Below are 17,956 nucleotides of genomic sequence, written 5' to 3' on the forward strand. Positions count from 1 at the left end.
TATTGGTAGACTAAATAAAAATTGACTAGTGGTCAATGAGAGGGAGGGGTAAGGGGTATGGGACATATGAGTTTTTTCTTTTTATGTATTTTTTTTTTCTGGAGTGATGCAAATGTTCTAAAAATGATCATGGTGATGAGTGCACAACTACATGATGAGGCATTGATTGTACACTTTAGATGTGTGTGATGATATCACAATAAAAATATTTTTAAAAAAAAGGAATCCCTGCTTTATTTAATCAGTCCTGAGCTCTTCAAATTAGAGGTTTCTTTAACTCATATTACTAAACCACATGGATCCTCACCTCTGCCTCTTATGCAGATCATAAATATCCATTAAATAACATCTGCTATTAGGGCTATCTGAAGTCTCTAGGAAAAAAAATGTTAAAGCTTTCACAACACAGTTAGGTCTTTCTTCCAGTGTGCAAAGTGACTTTTAATGATCCAATCTCCTAGAGGGAACCATTGTAACTTGTCTCAGCAACCCTAAAGACTAGCTAATTCTATCTTGCCTTAAATCTCATTTTCTTTTGAAAATTTACACTTCTTTGGTTATTTATGATATTGACATTCCATTTTCTCATCTCTTAATGCTTTGAACTTCCTCTCCCCTATTTAATCTTCTTTTAAACCTTTTCATTATACCATCTCAAACACCCAAATAATGGTTAATAAAACTTGCCATACTTGCAATTACTTCCTTTTCTTTAAAGAACCTTCCTTATCTTGGAACCTTTTCAAATGAAATAAGTTCATTCTCTCCATATGATATATCTTAGAGGCAGGATGTTTAATCTATGATCCTCCCAGCCCAATGTACTTTCTGGAGACCATAGTTCTCAGACCCCCCCTTTAAGAACTTCCTTTTCCCTTGAGGTTCAAGCCACTTGGCTCTACCACCTCCTACCACTTCACATTGCAGTTATGTAACAAATTATTGGCCACTACTCTTTGTTCACTGAAGTCTTTCATCTTTCTCCAAGTTCTGCTGTTACTCTTGATGATTTCAACTTCAGTGACAACTCAGAATCTAATACCTAGACCTTTCAGTTCCTTGACCTCAACTCTTTATTAAAAACCACCTTTCTGGCTCAAGCATTCTCAACATACCTGTTCAATGATTTCCTTGAGACTTTCAACCCATTAACCTTTTTCTGAAAATCTGCCTTTACTTCCTTCCCTGTCTAGTTAAAATTTAGATCATCATTTCCTCCACTCTACACATAATATCCTAAGCCCTGTTATCTCATTGCTTTTTCACAGAATTTTTCTGGAAAAGGCCCAACCTTATGAAAAACCGCCTGACTTCTCCATATCTGTACCTAGGCAGCAGAGTACCTCTGTGGGGGAAAAATTCACATAATCAAGCACTCTGCACTACTGTAAAATCATGATGAATATCCTCAATGGGGTAAGCTCATCTCTGCCTGGAAATCATACCAATTATAACAGTCAGCCAGCTCTCTTATTCTTCAAATGACTATCTGAAACCTTCTCCATAATCCTCAGTTGTATATCTTCCCCCATTCATTGTTAGCATATGATCTGCCTTCAACTCATCTCCCTGTCAGGAAATACACTAAAACCTACCTGCAACTTCCCTATGCCTTCCTTCCCTGTGTTAGGATGAAAGACATGCTTCTATCTAAAGTCATTTCTGCATCTCTACTGTAGATTTCATTCCTTCTTGCTCTTTTCAGGAATTATGTACCACTAACTAATGTCTACTATCCTATATTTTTTAATCTTCTCTCTATATATAATTTACATGAGTTTCAGTTTCTACCATTTTAAAGAAAAAGTCCTCAAAGACTAAAGGAGAAAAAAAACATCTAATAATCTCTACAGAAGCAGAAAAATTTACTAAAATTTAACATTTATTGGTGATTAAAAACTCTTAGCAAAAATCATATCATACTTAATCTTAAAACATTATCACCATTGTTGTTAAAGTCACTATTATATATTGTACTATAGGGCGGTATAACAGTGGCTCAGTGTCATAATTCTTGCCTGCCATGCCAGAGACCCGGGTTCGATTCCCAGGGCCTGGCCATGCACCCACCCACCCCCACCCCACCAAAAAAAAAACAAAACCAGAAAGCATGTATATATGTACTACATACTCTACTAAATGCAATAAAACCAAAAGGAAAAGAAAGAAGTGGTGTAAGAACTGAAAAGGAGGAGTGATACTAGCAAGAAAAGAAGCTCGAAATGCACTCAGGCCCATAGAAACATTGAAAAATGAGCAGAAGCTGTAACAATCAACCCTAGAACTCAATCTAGAGAATGTTCCAGATTTCAGAGAATCCCCCAGAACTCTACAAAACAGTCAAAGGTAGACAGCAACTAAATCAATGCTGAATCAAGGAAAGGACAACCTAAAACTAGTAGAACAGATTAGTGCACAATTACCTTCCCTGATTCCATGCCTTCCTGGCTTGGCTGTCCGCTATGGGACAGCACTCTGGGACCCCAGTGCACGTCCTGGGTATCTGGTTATGGGAGGAGCAGAGCACACCAAATGAGCAATTTTAGTGTTTATGTATGTCTGTTCTACAACATCTGGTGTCAACCCGAAAGCATAACTCAAGAAGCTCCTCTAATCTGCCTAACCTGGAGCACAATCGGGACAGAAAAGCAGTGTGGAAAAGTGGCTAAGACATAAGCAAATGATAGCTATCTGGGATGAGATTGTAGGTGAGACATAAAATAGAGAAAAAGGTACAAAGAGAGCTTTCTGGGGAAATGAGGACATTCATGAACATTTGTGCATACTGAGGAATTTTGAAGGCCATGCACATGACCAGGGCAAGACTCATGCACAGAAAAGACCTGAGACAACCCTAACGACTCACCTTGGGATGATCTATAGGCTCAGTATATCATAGGCCAGGCTAAGTGCTGAAGGAGAGTGACAACACAAAACCAACTTGTGTAAGACTATGAAAGAGTTTCAGTGGCTGAGAGATTTCAAACAGAGCTGAGAGGTTATTCTGGAGGTTATTTTTACGTACTATATAAATATTCCTTTTTAGTTTGTGGTGCACTGGAGTGGTTGGAGGGAAGCAGCTGAAACTGTTCAGCTCTGTTCCAGTAGCCTTGATTCTTAAAGATGATTACATAAAGATACAATATTTACAATATGACTGTGTGATTGTGAAAACCTTGGGCGTGATGCTCCTTTTACCCAGGGTATGGACAGATGGGTAAAAAAACTAAAAAAATAAAAAAGGATAAAAAAAATTAATAATAATAGGGGAGACAAGGGGTAAAATAAATTGGGTAGATGGAAATACTAGTGGTCAGTTAGAGGGATGAATAAGGGGTATGGTATGTATGAGTTTTTCCTTTTTTCTTTTCCTAAAGTGATGCAAATGTTCAAAAATGATCATGGTGATGAATAAACAACTATGTGATGATACTGTGAGCTACTGATTGTATGGAATGTATTTGTGTGAAGATTTCTCAATAAAAATATTTTTAAAAAAGACAGTGAACTCAAGACTTTTCCAGATAAACAAAAGGTGAAGGAGTTTGTTAACACTGGATCTGCCCAATAAGAAATGCTAAAATGAGTACTTCATGATAAAAGGAATAGACACTAGACAATCACTTGAAGCTATAAAACATAAAGATCCATGACAAATGTAACTACATGAGTAAATACAAATGCCAGGATTATTGTATTCTTGGCTTATAACTCTACTTTTTATTTCATATGTGATAAAAAATGCATAAAATACTCAAAAATCCATGTTTCTGGGGGGGCACAAAGTACAATGATGTAATCTGTTTTAAGAACATAAATGGGGCAGAGTGGTGTAAGAACAGGAAATGTGTATGCTATTGAAGTTAATATAAATTCAAACAGGATCGTTGTGGATTTAGGCTCTCAAATGTAAAGCCCAAACTGATATTTAGAGATAAGAATGAAGCCAAACAGATTGGGGTTAAAGTAATTCAGAACATAGGGGTAAGGAAGACAGTGTCTGTATTTTAGAACCACACATACTCTTTGAGACCATTGGAAGAAAGGTTTATTTGGTCTGGAACTGAAATTTTCTACAGTGCATAATCTAATTCAACCTATCTGTATAGCTCATTTGAACAACTGAAACACAGGGAGCAGAGAATAAGAAAGAGGTCCTTTAATACTGTGTAGATTATTGTAATACCTGGAAACATGCTAGAGTATATCAAGCAGATATTCAAAAAGTATTGACAAAGTCCCTTAAAGGTTAGGAGAAAGAACATGGAACTATTAAACCTTATCATCAGGAAATCCAGATACTGTGTCAAACTTTAGGTACACCCAAATCAGCAGGCCATGTCCTTGATCAGGAGGCTTACTCTTGAGAAGCTTCTGTAGGTAGAGGAGAAACTTAGACTATATATAGGCATGCCTAAGAGTTACTTCTGGAGGACCTCTTCTGTTGCTCAGATGTGGCCTCAGTCTCTCTAAGCCCAACTCTGCAAGTGAAATCATTGCCCTCCCCACTATGTGGAACATGACATCCAGGGGTGAAAGTCTTCCTGGTGATGTGGAAGATGACTCCCAGGGATGAATCCAGACCTGGCACTGTGGGATCAATTACATTCCAACCAACAAGGGGAAAAGAAGCGTTAACAAAGTATCAGTGGCAGAGAGACTTCAAATAGAGTGAGGAGTACTCTGGACATTGCTCTCATGTAAGCTTCAAATAGACCTTGCTACCTATCATTATCTGCCAACCCCGAACCAGGACCATTCCAGCCAGTTCTTTGACAGTATGACTCTTTGAGTTTCTTGAGATGTGTTGTCATTTTCACCTCGAAGTGAATCTCACTGCTATTCTGTCCAATGACTCCGTTTAATGTATTTCCCTTCTTTCTTATTCCCCACGTCTTCAGTTGAAGGTTCTGCCTCCTGATGTTTCATGCTTTTGAGACAATCTTCCAACTGTAAGGCCTAGAATGGTGCCTAGTCAGACATGGTGAAGTGTCTTCACCCCGGGGTCTCCGCGCAGCAGCAACCTGGGGCAAGCAGAACCTTGCTCCGGGGTTTACAAATTTGTCTCTCTTCCCCACAGCACAACACTGCCGCTGGAGGGACTTCCACTACGCCCCGTGTCACTTCCACTACGTGCCCATTCCAGCCAATCCTAAAGAACACCTAGGGCAATATATAAGATTCCACAAGGGTTCCAGGTACTAGAGTAACCTTCCAGAAACCTACAACCTCCAGATGAGTTCCTGGTCCAGATAAATCCTAAAACTTAGCTCAGTCTCTCCAGAACATCATATAGTTTCATCTCCCTACCCCACATTAATGGTAGACCTTTCCAATATGAAAAATTTAGATTTGCCATAGCCCAAACACCCCTTAAGAGAGGGATGGAAAGATGAAAGGTGATGGTGGAGTTATACAGAGAAGACAGGATTTAACAAATGAATATGAATGCTGAACCATCAAATTGATATCTCTTTTAGTCTCCAGTATTTTACAGCAGCTAGAAGTAAAAAACTAATACTGCGGAATTGTAACCCATGTCAAACTCTGAAATATGTTCTAATTGTTGTGCTGTGCTCTGAAATTTATAGGTTTTTGTATATAATTTATTTTTCACAGAAAAAGAAGGAAAAAAAGTCGATTGTGATGATAAAAAAACATTTAAGCCTTCCAGTCTGCTATATTCTGGAGCAGCTAGCAGAAAAAATATGAGAGGATTGTATGGTAGCCCATGACAAACTCTGGGATCTGTCCTGTAACTACTTGTTGGAGAGTGCTCTGTAAACTATTGTATTATTTCTTTGCTTTGTATATATGTTATACTATATAATTAAAAAAAAAAGGTTAAAAAAAAAAGGAAAGCTCACAGTAACCACACCCCCATAAAAATGTAAAAAGTAAACAGAAAAAGAAATGAGAAGAGACTCAAAATGGTTTACTTCAAAAGATCAACTAAACACAAAAGAAGGTAGCCATGGAGGAAATGAGGAGGAAAAAGCATAAGTTACAAAATGGATTAAACTCTCTAAAAGACCGAGTGACAGAACGGGTAAAAAAGCATGATCCAACTATGCTGTTAATGGGAGTTCATCTTAGATTCAAAAATACAAAAAGGATGAAAGTGCAAGGATGAAAAAATATATCCAATGTCAACAGAAACCAAAAAAGCTGGGGTGGCCTAAGTATTATCAGATTAAATAAGACTTTAAGTCAAAAGCTGAGACAGAAGTCAAACTAGAGATGGGAAGAACATTATTTGTTGATGAAAGGTCAATTCATCAAGAAGATATCACAATTATAAACTTAAATGCATTGAATAACAGAAACAAAATATATGAAGCAAGTACTGACCAAATTGAGGGGAGAAATAGTTCGATATGATTGACCAGAAACTCCAATATACTACTTTCAATAATGAATATATAGAACATTTAGATACAGATCAATAAGGAAACAGATGACCTGAACAATACTAGGTCTAACAGCATACACAGAGTACTTCACCCAACAGCAGCAGTTTATACATTCCTCTTAAGTGCACATGGATCATCCTCCAGGACAGACCATATCTGAGGTCATATCTCAAAATTTATTTCTTCTTCAATCACAATGGAATGAAACTAGAAATTAGTACAGAAGGAAAACTGGAAAATTTATAAATATGTGGAAATTAAACACACTTATAAACAAACAATAGATAAAAGAAGAAATCATAAGGGAAATGAGAACATTCTAAGAGATGAATGAAAATGAAAACACAACATACCAAAACTTACAAGATGCAACCAAAGGCAGTGCTGAGGAAAAAAATCATTGCTGTAATTGCCTACATTTCAAAAGAAAGATCTCAAATCAGCAACCTAACTGCATGTTTTGGAGAATTAGAAAATGAAGAGGAGACTGAAACTAAAGTTAACAGAATGAAGGAAATAATAAAAATTAGGGCAGAGGCCTCTCACCTCTCTCACCTGTCTTTGCAATAGTGCACACATGTCCTCTCACATGCATTCTCAGTAAGTTTTTTGCCTGTTTATTCTGTGTTGTGCTATGCCCTTGAATTATTTCTTGCCACATGGCTAAGAATATGAAGTCAAAATCTGGCAACATATTTTGGCGAGCCAGCCAGGAGACATTTCTCTCCAACTGTCCGAACTGAGAAGTCAAGGGTACCAACCAGGAGGCTTGGCCATGTGATTTTGCTTTTTCTTCTTGCTTGACTCATTAATATTGTCTCCTATGTGCTCATAAAACTTTGTGTCTCTAGGAATCTCGGGGCTCTGATCCAACTCCCCCAGGACAGAAGCCCATCTCTATGCCACATAGATTCAAGGAGGCTCAGGGCAGCAGGTGATACCGTCCTTTGGGCCTGACTGGGGGCTTCTCACCATGTCAAATAGGAGTTCAATGGGAGCTAAATCAAGCCCCGCTGTCTAACTGTCTGTCTCTTTCTCTCTGTCTCTCTTTCTCTCTCCTCAGCTCCCTGAAACTTCCCTACACTCTCTCTTTTCCTCCCCTCTGAGGACCTAGACCCTCCTTCCAGCAGGATTCAGTTCCTCTTTTCACCTCCTCACAAAGGTCCTCTCCCCTACCTCCATGAAAATCTCTTTTCTCCTCTGCTTTTCAATGCCCTGTGAAACAGTCCATCTTTTGCAAAACAGGATTCTAGGCTAAGGATTCTTATACTAAAGAAGGTGTTGCCTTTAACATTCTAGGGAGACACCTCTGGTTTAGGCCCAAGAGAACTAGATACTTCCCAAGGGGAGTGTCCCCCCTTCAGACTGATTGCTCAGCCTCTATTGAGACCCCATCTTCTAAAGCATGCTCTTTGTAGCCTTCAGGAAACAAGAAACCTAGAGGACAAAGATATTCCTGGGAGTGTTGTCCTGGATTTCTCTCAGGTGGGGCAAGTGCCCCCACTTTAAGACTGTAGGTCTAGACATCTCCCAGTGAGGAATGTCTGATGGGGACACTTGTCAACTTGTCCCAGGGACACTCAGTGACTTTACTACCCTCCCCATGTTCCCAAGAGACTGGACCAGTGGAGAGGAAGGACTCCTCAAGAACGCTGTCTTGGAATTCTTCCAGGCAAGGCCCAGAAAACCCCCTGGAAGCATAGGTCCAGACATTTGTGGAAAGGCATCCTGGGGACGCCTGGCGACTATACTACCCATCTTCACAAGTGACTGGGCTGGTGGAGAGGGAAACACCCAGCTCTGATGTGAACTGGGACACCACACAGACACACTGGTATAAGCGAGGCTCCTCTTTTTTCTTTTCCAGAGAAAATGGGAAATGCCAACCATCAATATAAGCTGAAAGACGGGGAAGCATAGCCCTCCAATGGATTCTCAATTACAATACCATTCTCCAGTCTGTAAAACACAGGGAAAGTAGTCAGAAATTCCCTATGCCCAGATGTTTATAGCTCTCTATAAGCACAAGAACCTGAGAAGGACTTATTGCTTTTGTTATGTCTATGTTTCAATTCCTGTTAGAGGAAAAAATCTTCTTGATGATCTCTTCTAAAACTTGTTTGCTACAAGGCATGAGAAAATATATCACCAAGCCAGTTAATTATAATAAGCAAAGGGAGATCACTCACAAGAAAGAGAAAAACCTGGCCATGTTCCAGAGAGTGTTACTAGAAATCCAATAGGTACACTACTATAAGCTAGATTCCAGGGACTCAGATTTTGTTAGGCCAGTCTGCCTCTGATATTCAGAGAAAGCTGCATAAGTTCTCCATGGGCCCACAAGTAATGACCTATCAAAACTGCCTTTTCTGTCTTTAACATTAAGGACAAGGCCAGGAGGAGGAGAAAGCAAAGAGAGGTAAGCAGAAAATGAGAGAATAGGCTCAGCTTATTGCACTTGCTGTTAAAAGCATCCTGTCTCCTTGAGATCACCCAAATTGTATCCCTGAAGGGCCTTGCTTAAACTGTGGATCAGAGGGTCACTGGCAGAGATCATGTCAGAAAACTCATGACAATTCTCAATCTCAAGACCCAGTGCCACTAACATGGGACTGGGCCCCGGAACTGCACTATCTCCCAAATGGGGATGGGGAGGTGGGACAGTCCCCAGAGCCCTGCCTGCAGCAAGTGAAGAAGACTGAGGCCCCTTATGGCTCTACAGACTTCACATCTGGGCAGCAGGGTCAGGTGAGATTCGGGCTTGGATGGGAGACCACCTGCCGTTCACAGCTGTTTCAGGTTTCTTTTTTTTTTTTACATGGGCAGGCACCAGGAATTGAACCTTTGAGCCACCATGGCCTTGTTTTCAGGTTTCTTGATTCCACTGGTGGTGACGGTCAACTCATTACCAGTATTTCCTGAGTGAGGAATGGAATGATTGCAAAGTGGCCACACCTGTGCTGAGGGTGCCAGTCACATTAAGCCTAGAGTGGTAATTATTATTTCTGGATTCTGAGAGACTGTTTTATGTAAATATAACCTGGTATTTAGAGATAAGAATGAAGCTGATCAGGTCAGGATTAAGGTAATTCACAAGATAAGGTTAAGGAAGACATAATCTATATTCTAGAACCTCACACACTCTTTGAGACCAAAGGAAGAAAGGGTTATTTTGTTCGGAACCTAAATTTTCCATAATCTAACTCAACCTGTTTGGAACCTAAATTTTCCATAATCTAACTCAACCTGTTTGGATAGCTCATTTAAACTCAAAACACAGGGACCCAGAGTAAGAATGAGGGCTTTTAATCCTACATAGTTTAATATAATGCCTGGATACACCCTAGAAAAAAATGAAGCAGCTAATCAGAAAGTATTGGCAAAGTCCCTCGAAGGATGGGAGAAAAAATATGGAACAACTGAACTTCATCACCAGGGAAACCCCTGATACTGGGTCAAATATGAGGAACTACCCAAATCAATAGGTCAAGCCCTTGATCTTCAGGTTTACTTTTGTGAAGCTAATGTATGTAGCGAAGAAACATACCTTATCTATAGGTATACCTAACAGTTACTTCTGGTGGACTTCTATTGTTGCTCAAATGTGGCCTTACTCTCCTTAAGTCAACTCTGTAAGTGAAATCATGGTTTTCCTCACTATGTGGGACATGACATCTAGGGGTAGAAGTCTTCTTGGCGGTGTGGGAGATGACTCCCAGGGATGAGTCCGGCTCTGGCACCATGGGGTAAAAGAAGTATAACAAATAAGGTATCAGTAGTACAGAGAGTTTACTCTGGACATCACTCATGCAAGCTTCACTTAGACATTGCTACCAATCATAACTTGCCAAACCCTAATCAAAACCCTTCCAGCCAATCCTAAAGAACACCTAGGGTAATATATATAAGATTCTACAAAGATTCCATGCACTAGGGTAACTTTCCAGAAACCTAAAACCTTCATATGGGTCCCAGGACCAGATAAGTCCTGAAACCTAGACAGGAAAGGCCTCTCCAAAAAATCAGCTAGTTCCATCTTTCTACCCCATATTTTCGAACATGAAAAGGTTAGACTGGGTACAGCCCAAATACCCCTAAAGAGCAGTACAGAAAGATCAAGCATGATGGTGGAGTTATATAGAGAAGGTAGGGTTTAACACATGACTATGATTGCTGAATCATTATACTGATATTTATTTTAGTCTCTAGTATCTTAAGGGAACTAGAAATAAAAACCTAAAATTGTGGAACCATAACCCATACCAAACTCTGAAATCTGTTCTACAACTGTTATGATGTACTTTGAAATTTATTCCCTTTTTGTATATATGTTATTTTACAAAAAAGAAAAAAAGTCAATTATGATGATAAAAAAAAATTACTTCTTGCCTCCAATGTTCGACTGCAGGTAGAAGGAAAAAATCTAAGATGATGGAATGGGCTCTGTCTTATAACTACTTATGGAAAAGTGCTTTGAAAATTATTGCTTTCTCTTTCTTTGCTTTGTATGTATGTTATATTATACAATAAAAAAGTTAAATTAAAAAAAACACACAAAAAATGAACGAAGAGAAACAAACAAATAAAAAGGTCAGTTTATCCACATCTGATTTAAAAAGGAAAGATGTCAGCAGAGATAAATGCAACAAAAAACAGAAATGCTACTGAGAGATTCAACAAAACCAAAAGTTGACTATCTGGAAAAATCAATGAAATTTACAACCTTTAGTTAGATTGACAAAGAAAAAGAAAGAGTAGATCAAAATAACTAAAATCAGAAATGAAAAGGGGGACATTATTATCAATCTTGCAGAAATTAAAAGTATTATAAGAGAATACTATGAATAGTTGTACACCAAAAAAATCAAGTAATCTAGATGAAATGGACAAATTACTACAAATATACAAATTACCTAAACTGACTTAGAAGAAACAGAAAACCTCCACAGACTTTTAACAAAAGTTTGAATCAGTAATCACAATCTTCCCAACAACAAAAAGACCAGGGTGGGTGGTATAATGGTGGCTCAGTGGCAGAATTCTCACCTGCCATGCTGGAGACCTGGGTTTGATTCCCAGAGCCTGCCCATGCCAAAATAAATGAATAAATGAATGAATGAATAAAAAAGACCAGGATCAGACGGTTTCACTGGTGCAAACAGATCTCATTTTCTCCTGCTAGCCTAGTGCTAGGTTTCTGGGTCAACTCTCATTAAAAACAAAATACTGAACTTAAAAAAAGAAGCTTAAAAGCAATGAAGAGCTGATGGTTCAGCAGGCTAAAACTGAAGTGAAAATGGATATCCAGACAGGTAAATAAGCATAAAAAGTAGCTTTGGCAGGGGTACGTTTCTTGACTAAATTGAAACTTTCTTACTGACAGTCACATTGAGGAAAAGGAAAATAAATTAAAGCCAAGGGCTTATACAAGGTGGAGAGTCCATTAGAAAACTCTCTATCCAGTAATCTGGGACCTCAAATGGCTATACCCTTAGGGTGAGACTTAATCAAAAGTTAGTCAGTCCTCACAAGTCTGCAGCCTGGGTTTTATCAAGAAATCCCAAACCTTGATTCTGAATTAAGGTTGTCCCAAACAAACTCCAACTACAGGGCTTGGCAGAAACAAACATATATTTTCTTGGAAAGTAAGTGCCTTCATCCTAGACTAAATTCCTTTAAATAATTCTGCTTATCACAATGATTAAAGCACAGGCAAAGATAACTAAGTGCAAAAACAACACAGTACCACTTGCAAAAACCAGTAGAGCAAAACAATACCCAAAACCTTAGGATATTGAAATTATTAAACAGAGACTAAGAAATAATTATACTTCCTAAGTTCAAAGAAACAGAAGGTAAAATTAAAAATATCTGCAGGCAACAGATTATTAAATTTACATAGCTGGTGTGCCAAAGAATCAAACAAAACTTCTAAAAAGAAAAATTAAAACTGGGTGATCAGGTTGAATAGATCAAACAGGTGAAGAGAGAATCAGTGAAATGGACAATAGTCCAGAAGAAATAATCCAAATGTAGACTGGAAAGATAAAAAGAAAACACAGAAGAGAAAGTAAGAAGACAGAGTAAGAGTCAAACCAGATAACCATGAATTGAATCTAAGTTCAGGAAGATGGAAGAGAGAAAATGTAGCAGAAGCAGATTTTATTGAAGAGATAAAGCTTAAGACTGTCCAGAATGGAAGAAAGACATCCACCTAGATTCCAGAAACCCCACAAATATAAACAAAATAAATAAAAAAGAAACCTTTACTTCAACATACCATAGTTAAAGAAAGAGTATAAAGTATGGGTTCCCATCTCATTTTCCAGTTGCACTCCCTAGAAGTTATCAATTTAGTTAAGTACAAAAGGAATCTCTTTAAAATAATCTCTTCATACTATACCTCCATCACTGTTCCCCTCATCTGTAATAATGTCCAATAGTCTCTCAAAAGCATTTTCAAAAGCAACAATTTTCTGGATTGCTCCATTGCTTCTTGTTAGTGCCTGTAGTAGTAAGACACCCTTGTGGAGAAGAAAGATGAAGTTTAGTGAATATAACCTTTACAAGACACTTGAAAATCACTTTAAAATCATAATTTTAGAACATGCATACTGGAGCACATAAAGGGTTAAAATATATTAATTGCCTGGTCGCTTTTAAATAATCTATCCAAAAATAAAGAGATGGAGGCAGAAGAAAGAAGTATTACAAAAACTTGATAACTGTCGGGTTTGGGTGCTGTGTTTATGAGTGCTCTCTCCGCTTTTGTACAGATGTTTATATTTATCATAATAAAAGATTAAAAATAAAAGGATGGAAGTACAAATAGTCCATTTCATGGAAGTGAGCTGGTGGTTACTGCCTAAGGTTTTTTCAATTGTTCTAATGTAACTTGCTTTCTAAACATTGAGTAACAAAAATATAAATGAAAGTGTCAGTGCACCTACAATAAATGTCCAACTAATTCTCTAAATCCAATTTAAAATCAATGTTCAAATATTCAAAAAAGTAGGTTTAAGAAGCATTGCCATGTGCTTGCTTCTAGGGAGGCTAATCAATGTCTCCAGTTGTTATTAAGTGCAATTAAAAGTTGATTAAAAAGAGAGAGAAAAAGAATTTTCAAAGAAGGATAAAGAAAAGTCACAGAAGAGAAGAAAATGTAGTACATCATTCCAGGAAATCAGTAAGAAGTGCCAGAGGTGCCAATCAGTTGTCTCTGCCTGCTAATGCTTGGTGTCAATTGGTGTATATTATAATAAGTTAATTACATAATATAACTGACAGTAGCATCTACAAAATATTCAAATTAATAGATTTGAATTATCTATCAAATGGTTTACACAATACCCTCTTAAACTGAGGGCCAAGAGAACAAAATAGAAACTTAGTTGCAAGATATATAGTAACATTTTAGTTAAAGAAAGATGCTCAAAATTTCTTATAGATGCATGCCCATTTAAATAATTCAATTTTTTAAAGATAAAATTTAAATACTAAGGAACAAAAAATAGTCTTCATAAGTTACATTGCTATGATAACTTCACCACCTTTAATACGGTATTGACATATAAACAAAAAAATTTTTGAATATAAACTTAAGAATTGTCTATGTGTACTTCAATTTTGTTCTGTTTTGTAGGGATACAGACAATCCAAATGACATTTACTAGCACTTAAAATGAGAAAAATAGGACAAGGCACCACAAGAACACAGACAAATAAGACAGCTAACAAAGAACAAGTTACTTGGTCTCTTTCGGACTTGGGCCTCTCACTGCAAATATGAAGATTTAATCAGCTTGGTATGATATCCTAATCACAGAATTTAAAATGATTTTCCAATTGCTGCCTAAAGTACTACAGAGTTTTAGTCAAGTTGTAGGTAACAGCAAAGAAAATTGTTCAAAAAAACAAAACAATAGGGCATCAATATGAAAGCTACAAACATATGCAAATATTATATTAAATCAGAGTGGACCGTTAAGTCCACAGTGACTTATGCTCCCCAGTTAAATAAAAATTATCAAGAAAAAGTCTTTGAAAAATATATTAAATCAACTGAGAAAGAGGATTCCAAATATGATGCTTTATTAAGTTTATACAGTTCAACGTTAGGAACCTTTCCTTTCTTCGTTGGGAGGAAAGGGAATTCTGGAGGTTAAGTCAATATAAACTTTCAGAAGAGGGTGGGACAAAGAATAACTGCATAAAAGAAATAGTTTGTCTAATCCAAAACACTGGATAAGCAGGAAACTAAGAAATATATGGCCTCATACATAACTTGAAAGGCCTAAATGACTGATTACTATAACCAACTTTGAAAATTTAACTTCTTATAGCTTTGAATAAGGGTCAACAAAGATTCCATTTGCAAACAGAGAAAAAAAAAACTGCATATTCTTGGACTCCTTTTTCAAATTCAACTTACATCATTACGTATAACTTCCCTGGAATCCGCTAATAAGTCCATCAATCTGGAAACACCTAGAACAAATAACCATGTGAAAAATACATAATAGTGATTCAAACTATAAATAATTTATTAACATACGATTTCAGTCTCCTTTCTAGGAAATTATCTTCCTTTTTCTAATCAAAATAATTTAAGGAAGGGAGTCACTTACCCATGGGACTGACTAAAATAATCTGCTGCACCTGAGGCCCCAGTTGTTTTAAAAGAGAAGTAAGAAGCTTCACACCAGGCCAGCGGACATGGAAATCAAATTCCTGCAACATAAGCATTGAAAATATTTAACATCTATAATTCACATTTGCAAGAAAAACATTTTCTTCAACTAGTGGTACCAAAAACTAATGAATAAAGAATTGAAATTTAGCAATCTTTTAAAAAGTGACTTAGGAAGAAACAAAAAGCAGTAAGAACATAGTTAATATAAGCTGATCAAAAAGATTCAAAAGTTATTTTATAAAACAGAAATGAGGTGAGAAGCACAGTATTTTAATAGTCGATATATTTCTTGAAACATGCATGACTCTTTTGCTATGATATAATAAACTTACATACCTTAAAATGGTATGTATATGCTGTTTCTTCAATAACACAAGAAAAAGGCAACAAAAGAGGTTATTAAGATGATAAAAATATGAAGATTCCTATTTACCTCTAATAAAGATAACAGGAGAGTGACATTTTCTTGCTGCTTAATGAAAATTTCTGTAAACTGGCTTCCCAAATCATCACTCTGTCTTGTGGAATTTTCTTCTGCAATATTCAAAGATAAAATACTTCAAAATGATACTACGTTATTTTAAAGTATTCTTTTGTTGAAGGAGCTAAGCAGAAATAATTTTCCTGGAATTTAAGCAATTCACCATTGCAACAGTGTGTCTGGTAGTGAAATCGCAATTATGAATGGAAGGTTATTATCTTAATTTTCAACATCATTTAAATAAACCTTTTATTCCTTAAATGTTTAAATATGAAATTCATAGAAAAGTTAGTAAATTTCCACATTTTCTCAAAGACATTTTTGAGTTAAACTGGTGTACGAGGGAACTTTCTGAGGTGATGGGAATATTTTTTCTCAGGTGTGGTAATGATTTCATTACTATATATCCAAACTCACAGGCCTATACAACCTGAAAGAGTATAAATTATACCTCAAAACCCTCCTCCCCAAAATCTTTATTGAGCAGGTAGTCTTTGTTGATTGTTAATGCTATATTAAATATTGTAAAATTAAATCAATTACCTATAAATTCTTCAGTATTTTTTTCAAATGAAATTAAGGTACAAATCCTATAAAATTATTGGGTAAAAGATTCAGAATTTAATTTCTTATTTATTCTTTAAAAGATTTTATTTGTTCTTAATGCTTAAAAGTATATAGATTTAACCATTTGTTATTTCAGTATACTTTGTCAAAATTTAAAAGGTCACTAAAAACTGAGAAACTGCCATTAGCAAATTGTCATCTAAGATTTGTGTATATTATCCATATTAATTTAGAGATGCCAAATACAATACCCTCCATTCCCTTACCTATATCAGACACATTTGACTAACTGATCACAGTGTCTGCTGAGTATCAGACTCTTTCTCCATAGAGTTCCAGGCAGTGACTGTTAGCCAATGGAGCTGGCAGTCAAGGTTAAACCTATTACCCCTCCAATTGTTATTACTGACTAAATAAAACAATATTTTATTTTTAAAATGTAAGACAATATTAATACAGTGTAGAAACAGGGAGGGGAAAACGAGCAGATGACAGGAGAAGTAAAGCAATCTAACAGACAGTGATAATCCCATTAAATTATCTGTAGAGGAAAGAGAAAAAAGAAGAGACCAAAAGTAGGGAAAAAATGCTTTCCAGTATTGATTAAGCATTCAAATATGTTGGGTTTATGCTTTAGAAATTTAATTAATTACCCCCCCCAAAAAAATTCAGTGGCTTTTTTTTTTCAGGATTTTTAAATAAGAAATATTGCACTTAATCATCTATATCACTAACAGAATTCACTGTTTCTGAACCCTAAAACTATACTATTTAAACAAACAAAAAATACACTAAGCAAAAAATTTTAAAAGGATTAATCCGGCTTCTGTGCCGAGAACAGACTACTGGAAGCAAAGAAACAGACAAGTTAGGAGGCAATACTACAAAAGTATATATTTTTTTTATAGTAAGAAATGAAGAAGGTGGCTTAGACTTAGTGGTCTAATTTTTATGAAAATAGAGGGAACAGGAATTCATGACATATTGCAATATAAGGGAGTGAGGAGAAAAACATAGGGCTGATTCCAAGAGCTAGCAGGTTTCCAAGGTTTTGACCTAAATACCTGGAGGATGAAATGTCATTTATTGAGACAGCTAACATGGTGGGAGAAGCCAGCTGGGAGCAGAGAATTAAAAGTTTAGTTTTGGACACGTCATATTTGAGACATTTCATAGAAATGCAATTGGTGATACCAAGTAAGCAGTTTCGTATACACAAACATGGATGTCAGTGGAGAGGTCTTATACACAGAGAGTTGTAGACATATTAATGATATGTGAAGTCACAAGACTGGATGATAAAGGGCATCTACAAAAAACTTATAACTAACATCACATTTAATGGTGAAAGACTAAACGCTTTCACCTTAAGATCAGAAAGGAGGAAAAGATCTTTCACTTTCACTTCTAGTCAACATTATACTAGAGATCCCAGCCACCGCTAAAGTGCAAGAAAATTAAATAAAAGATAGGAAAGGAAGAACTAAAACTGTCTTTATTTATAGATGACCTGTTTGTCTAGAGAATTCTATTGTATCTACTACAACAGAGCTATCAGAATAAGTGAGTCTAGCAAAGTTTCAGAATAAAAGGTCAATATATCAAATTCAACTCTAAGTCTATATATTAGCAATGAACAATTAGCAACTGAAATTTAAAAACAGCATTTAAAATAGCACCAAAAATATGAAATATGTAGGGAAGAATTTGACAAAAGACATCTAAGACCTATATCCAAAAAATCCAAAACACTGCTGAGAGAAATTAAAGACCAAAATAAATGGAGAGATACTGTGGTCTTAC

At 36.5% G+C, this 17,956-nt stretch overlaps 1 protein-coding gene across 3 annotated transcripts in view; it reads right to left on the minus strand.

Moving 5' to 3' along the window:
- The window catches only part of USO1 (USO1 vesicle transport factor), a 185,650-nt gene that overhangs the window by 83,717 nt on the left and 83,977 nt on the right, over window positions 1–17,956 (minus strand). For all 3 annotated transcript variants that reach the window (XM_077143146.1, XM_077143147.1, XM_077143149.1), the window contains 4 exons: window positions 15,539–15,639; window positions 15,041–15,143; window positions 14,845–14,900; window positions 12,817–12,937 (listed from right to left, as the gene is read on the minus strand). In XM_077143146.1, coding sequence (XP_076999261.1) covers window positions 12,817–12,937; window positions 14,845–14,900; window positions 15,041–15,143; window positions 15,539–15,639 — 381 coding nt within the window. The remainder of the gene's footprint in view (window positions 1–12,816; window positions 12,938–14,844; window positions 14,901–15,040; window positions 15,144–15,538; window positions 15,640–17,956) is intronic.

The sequence above is a fragment of the Tamandua tetradactyla genome, chromosome 24 (assembly GCF_023851605.1).
Source record: "Tamandua tetradactyla isolate mTamTet1 chromosome 24, mTamTet1.pri, whole genome shotgun sequence".
Taxonomy (NCBI): domain Eukaryota; kingdom Metazoa; phylum Chordata; class Mammalia; order Pilosa; family Myrmecophagidae; genus Tamandua; species Tamandua tetradactyla.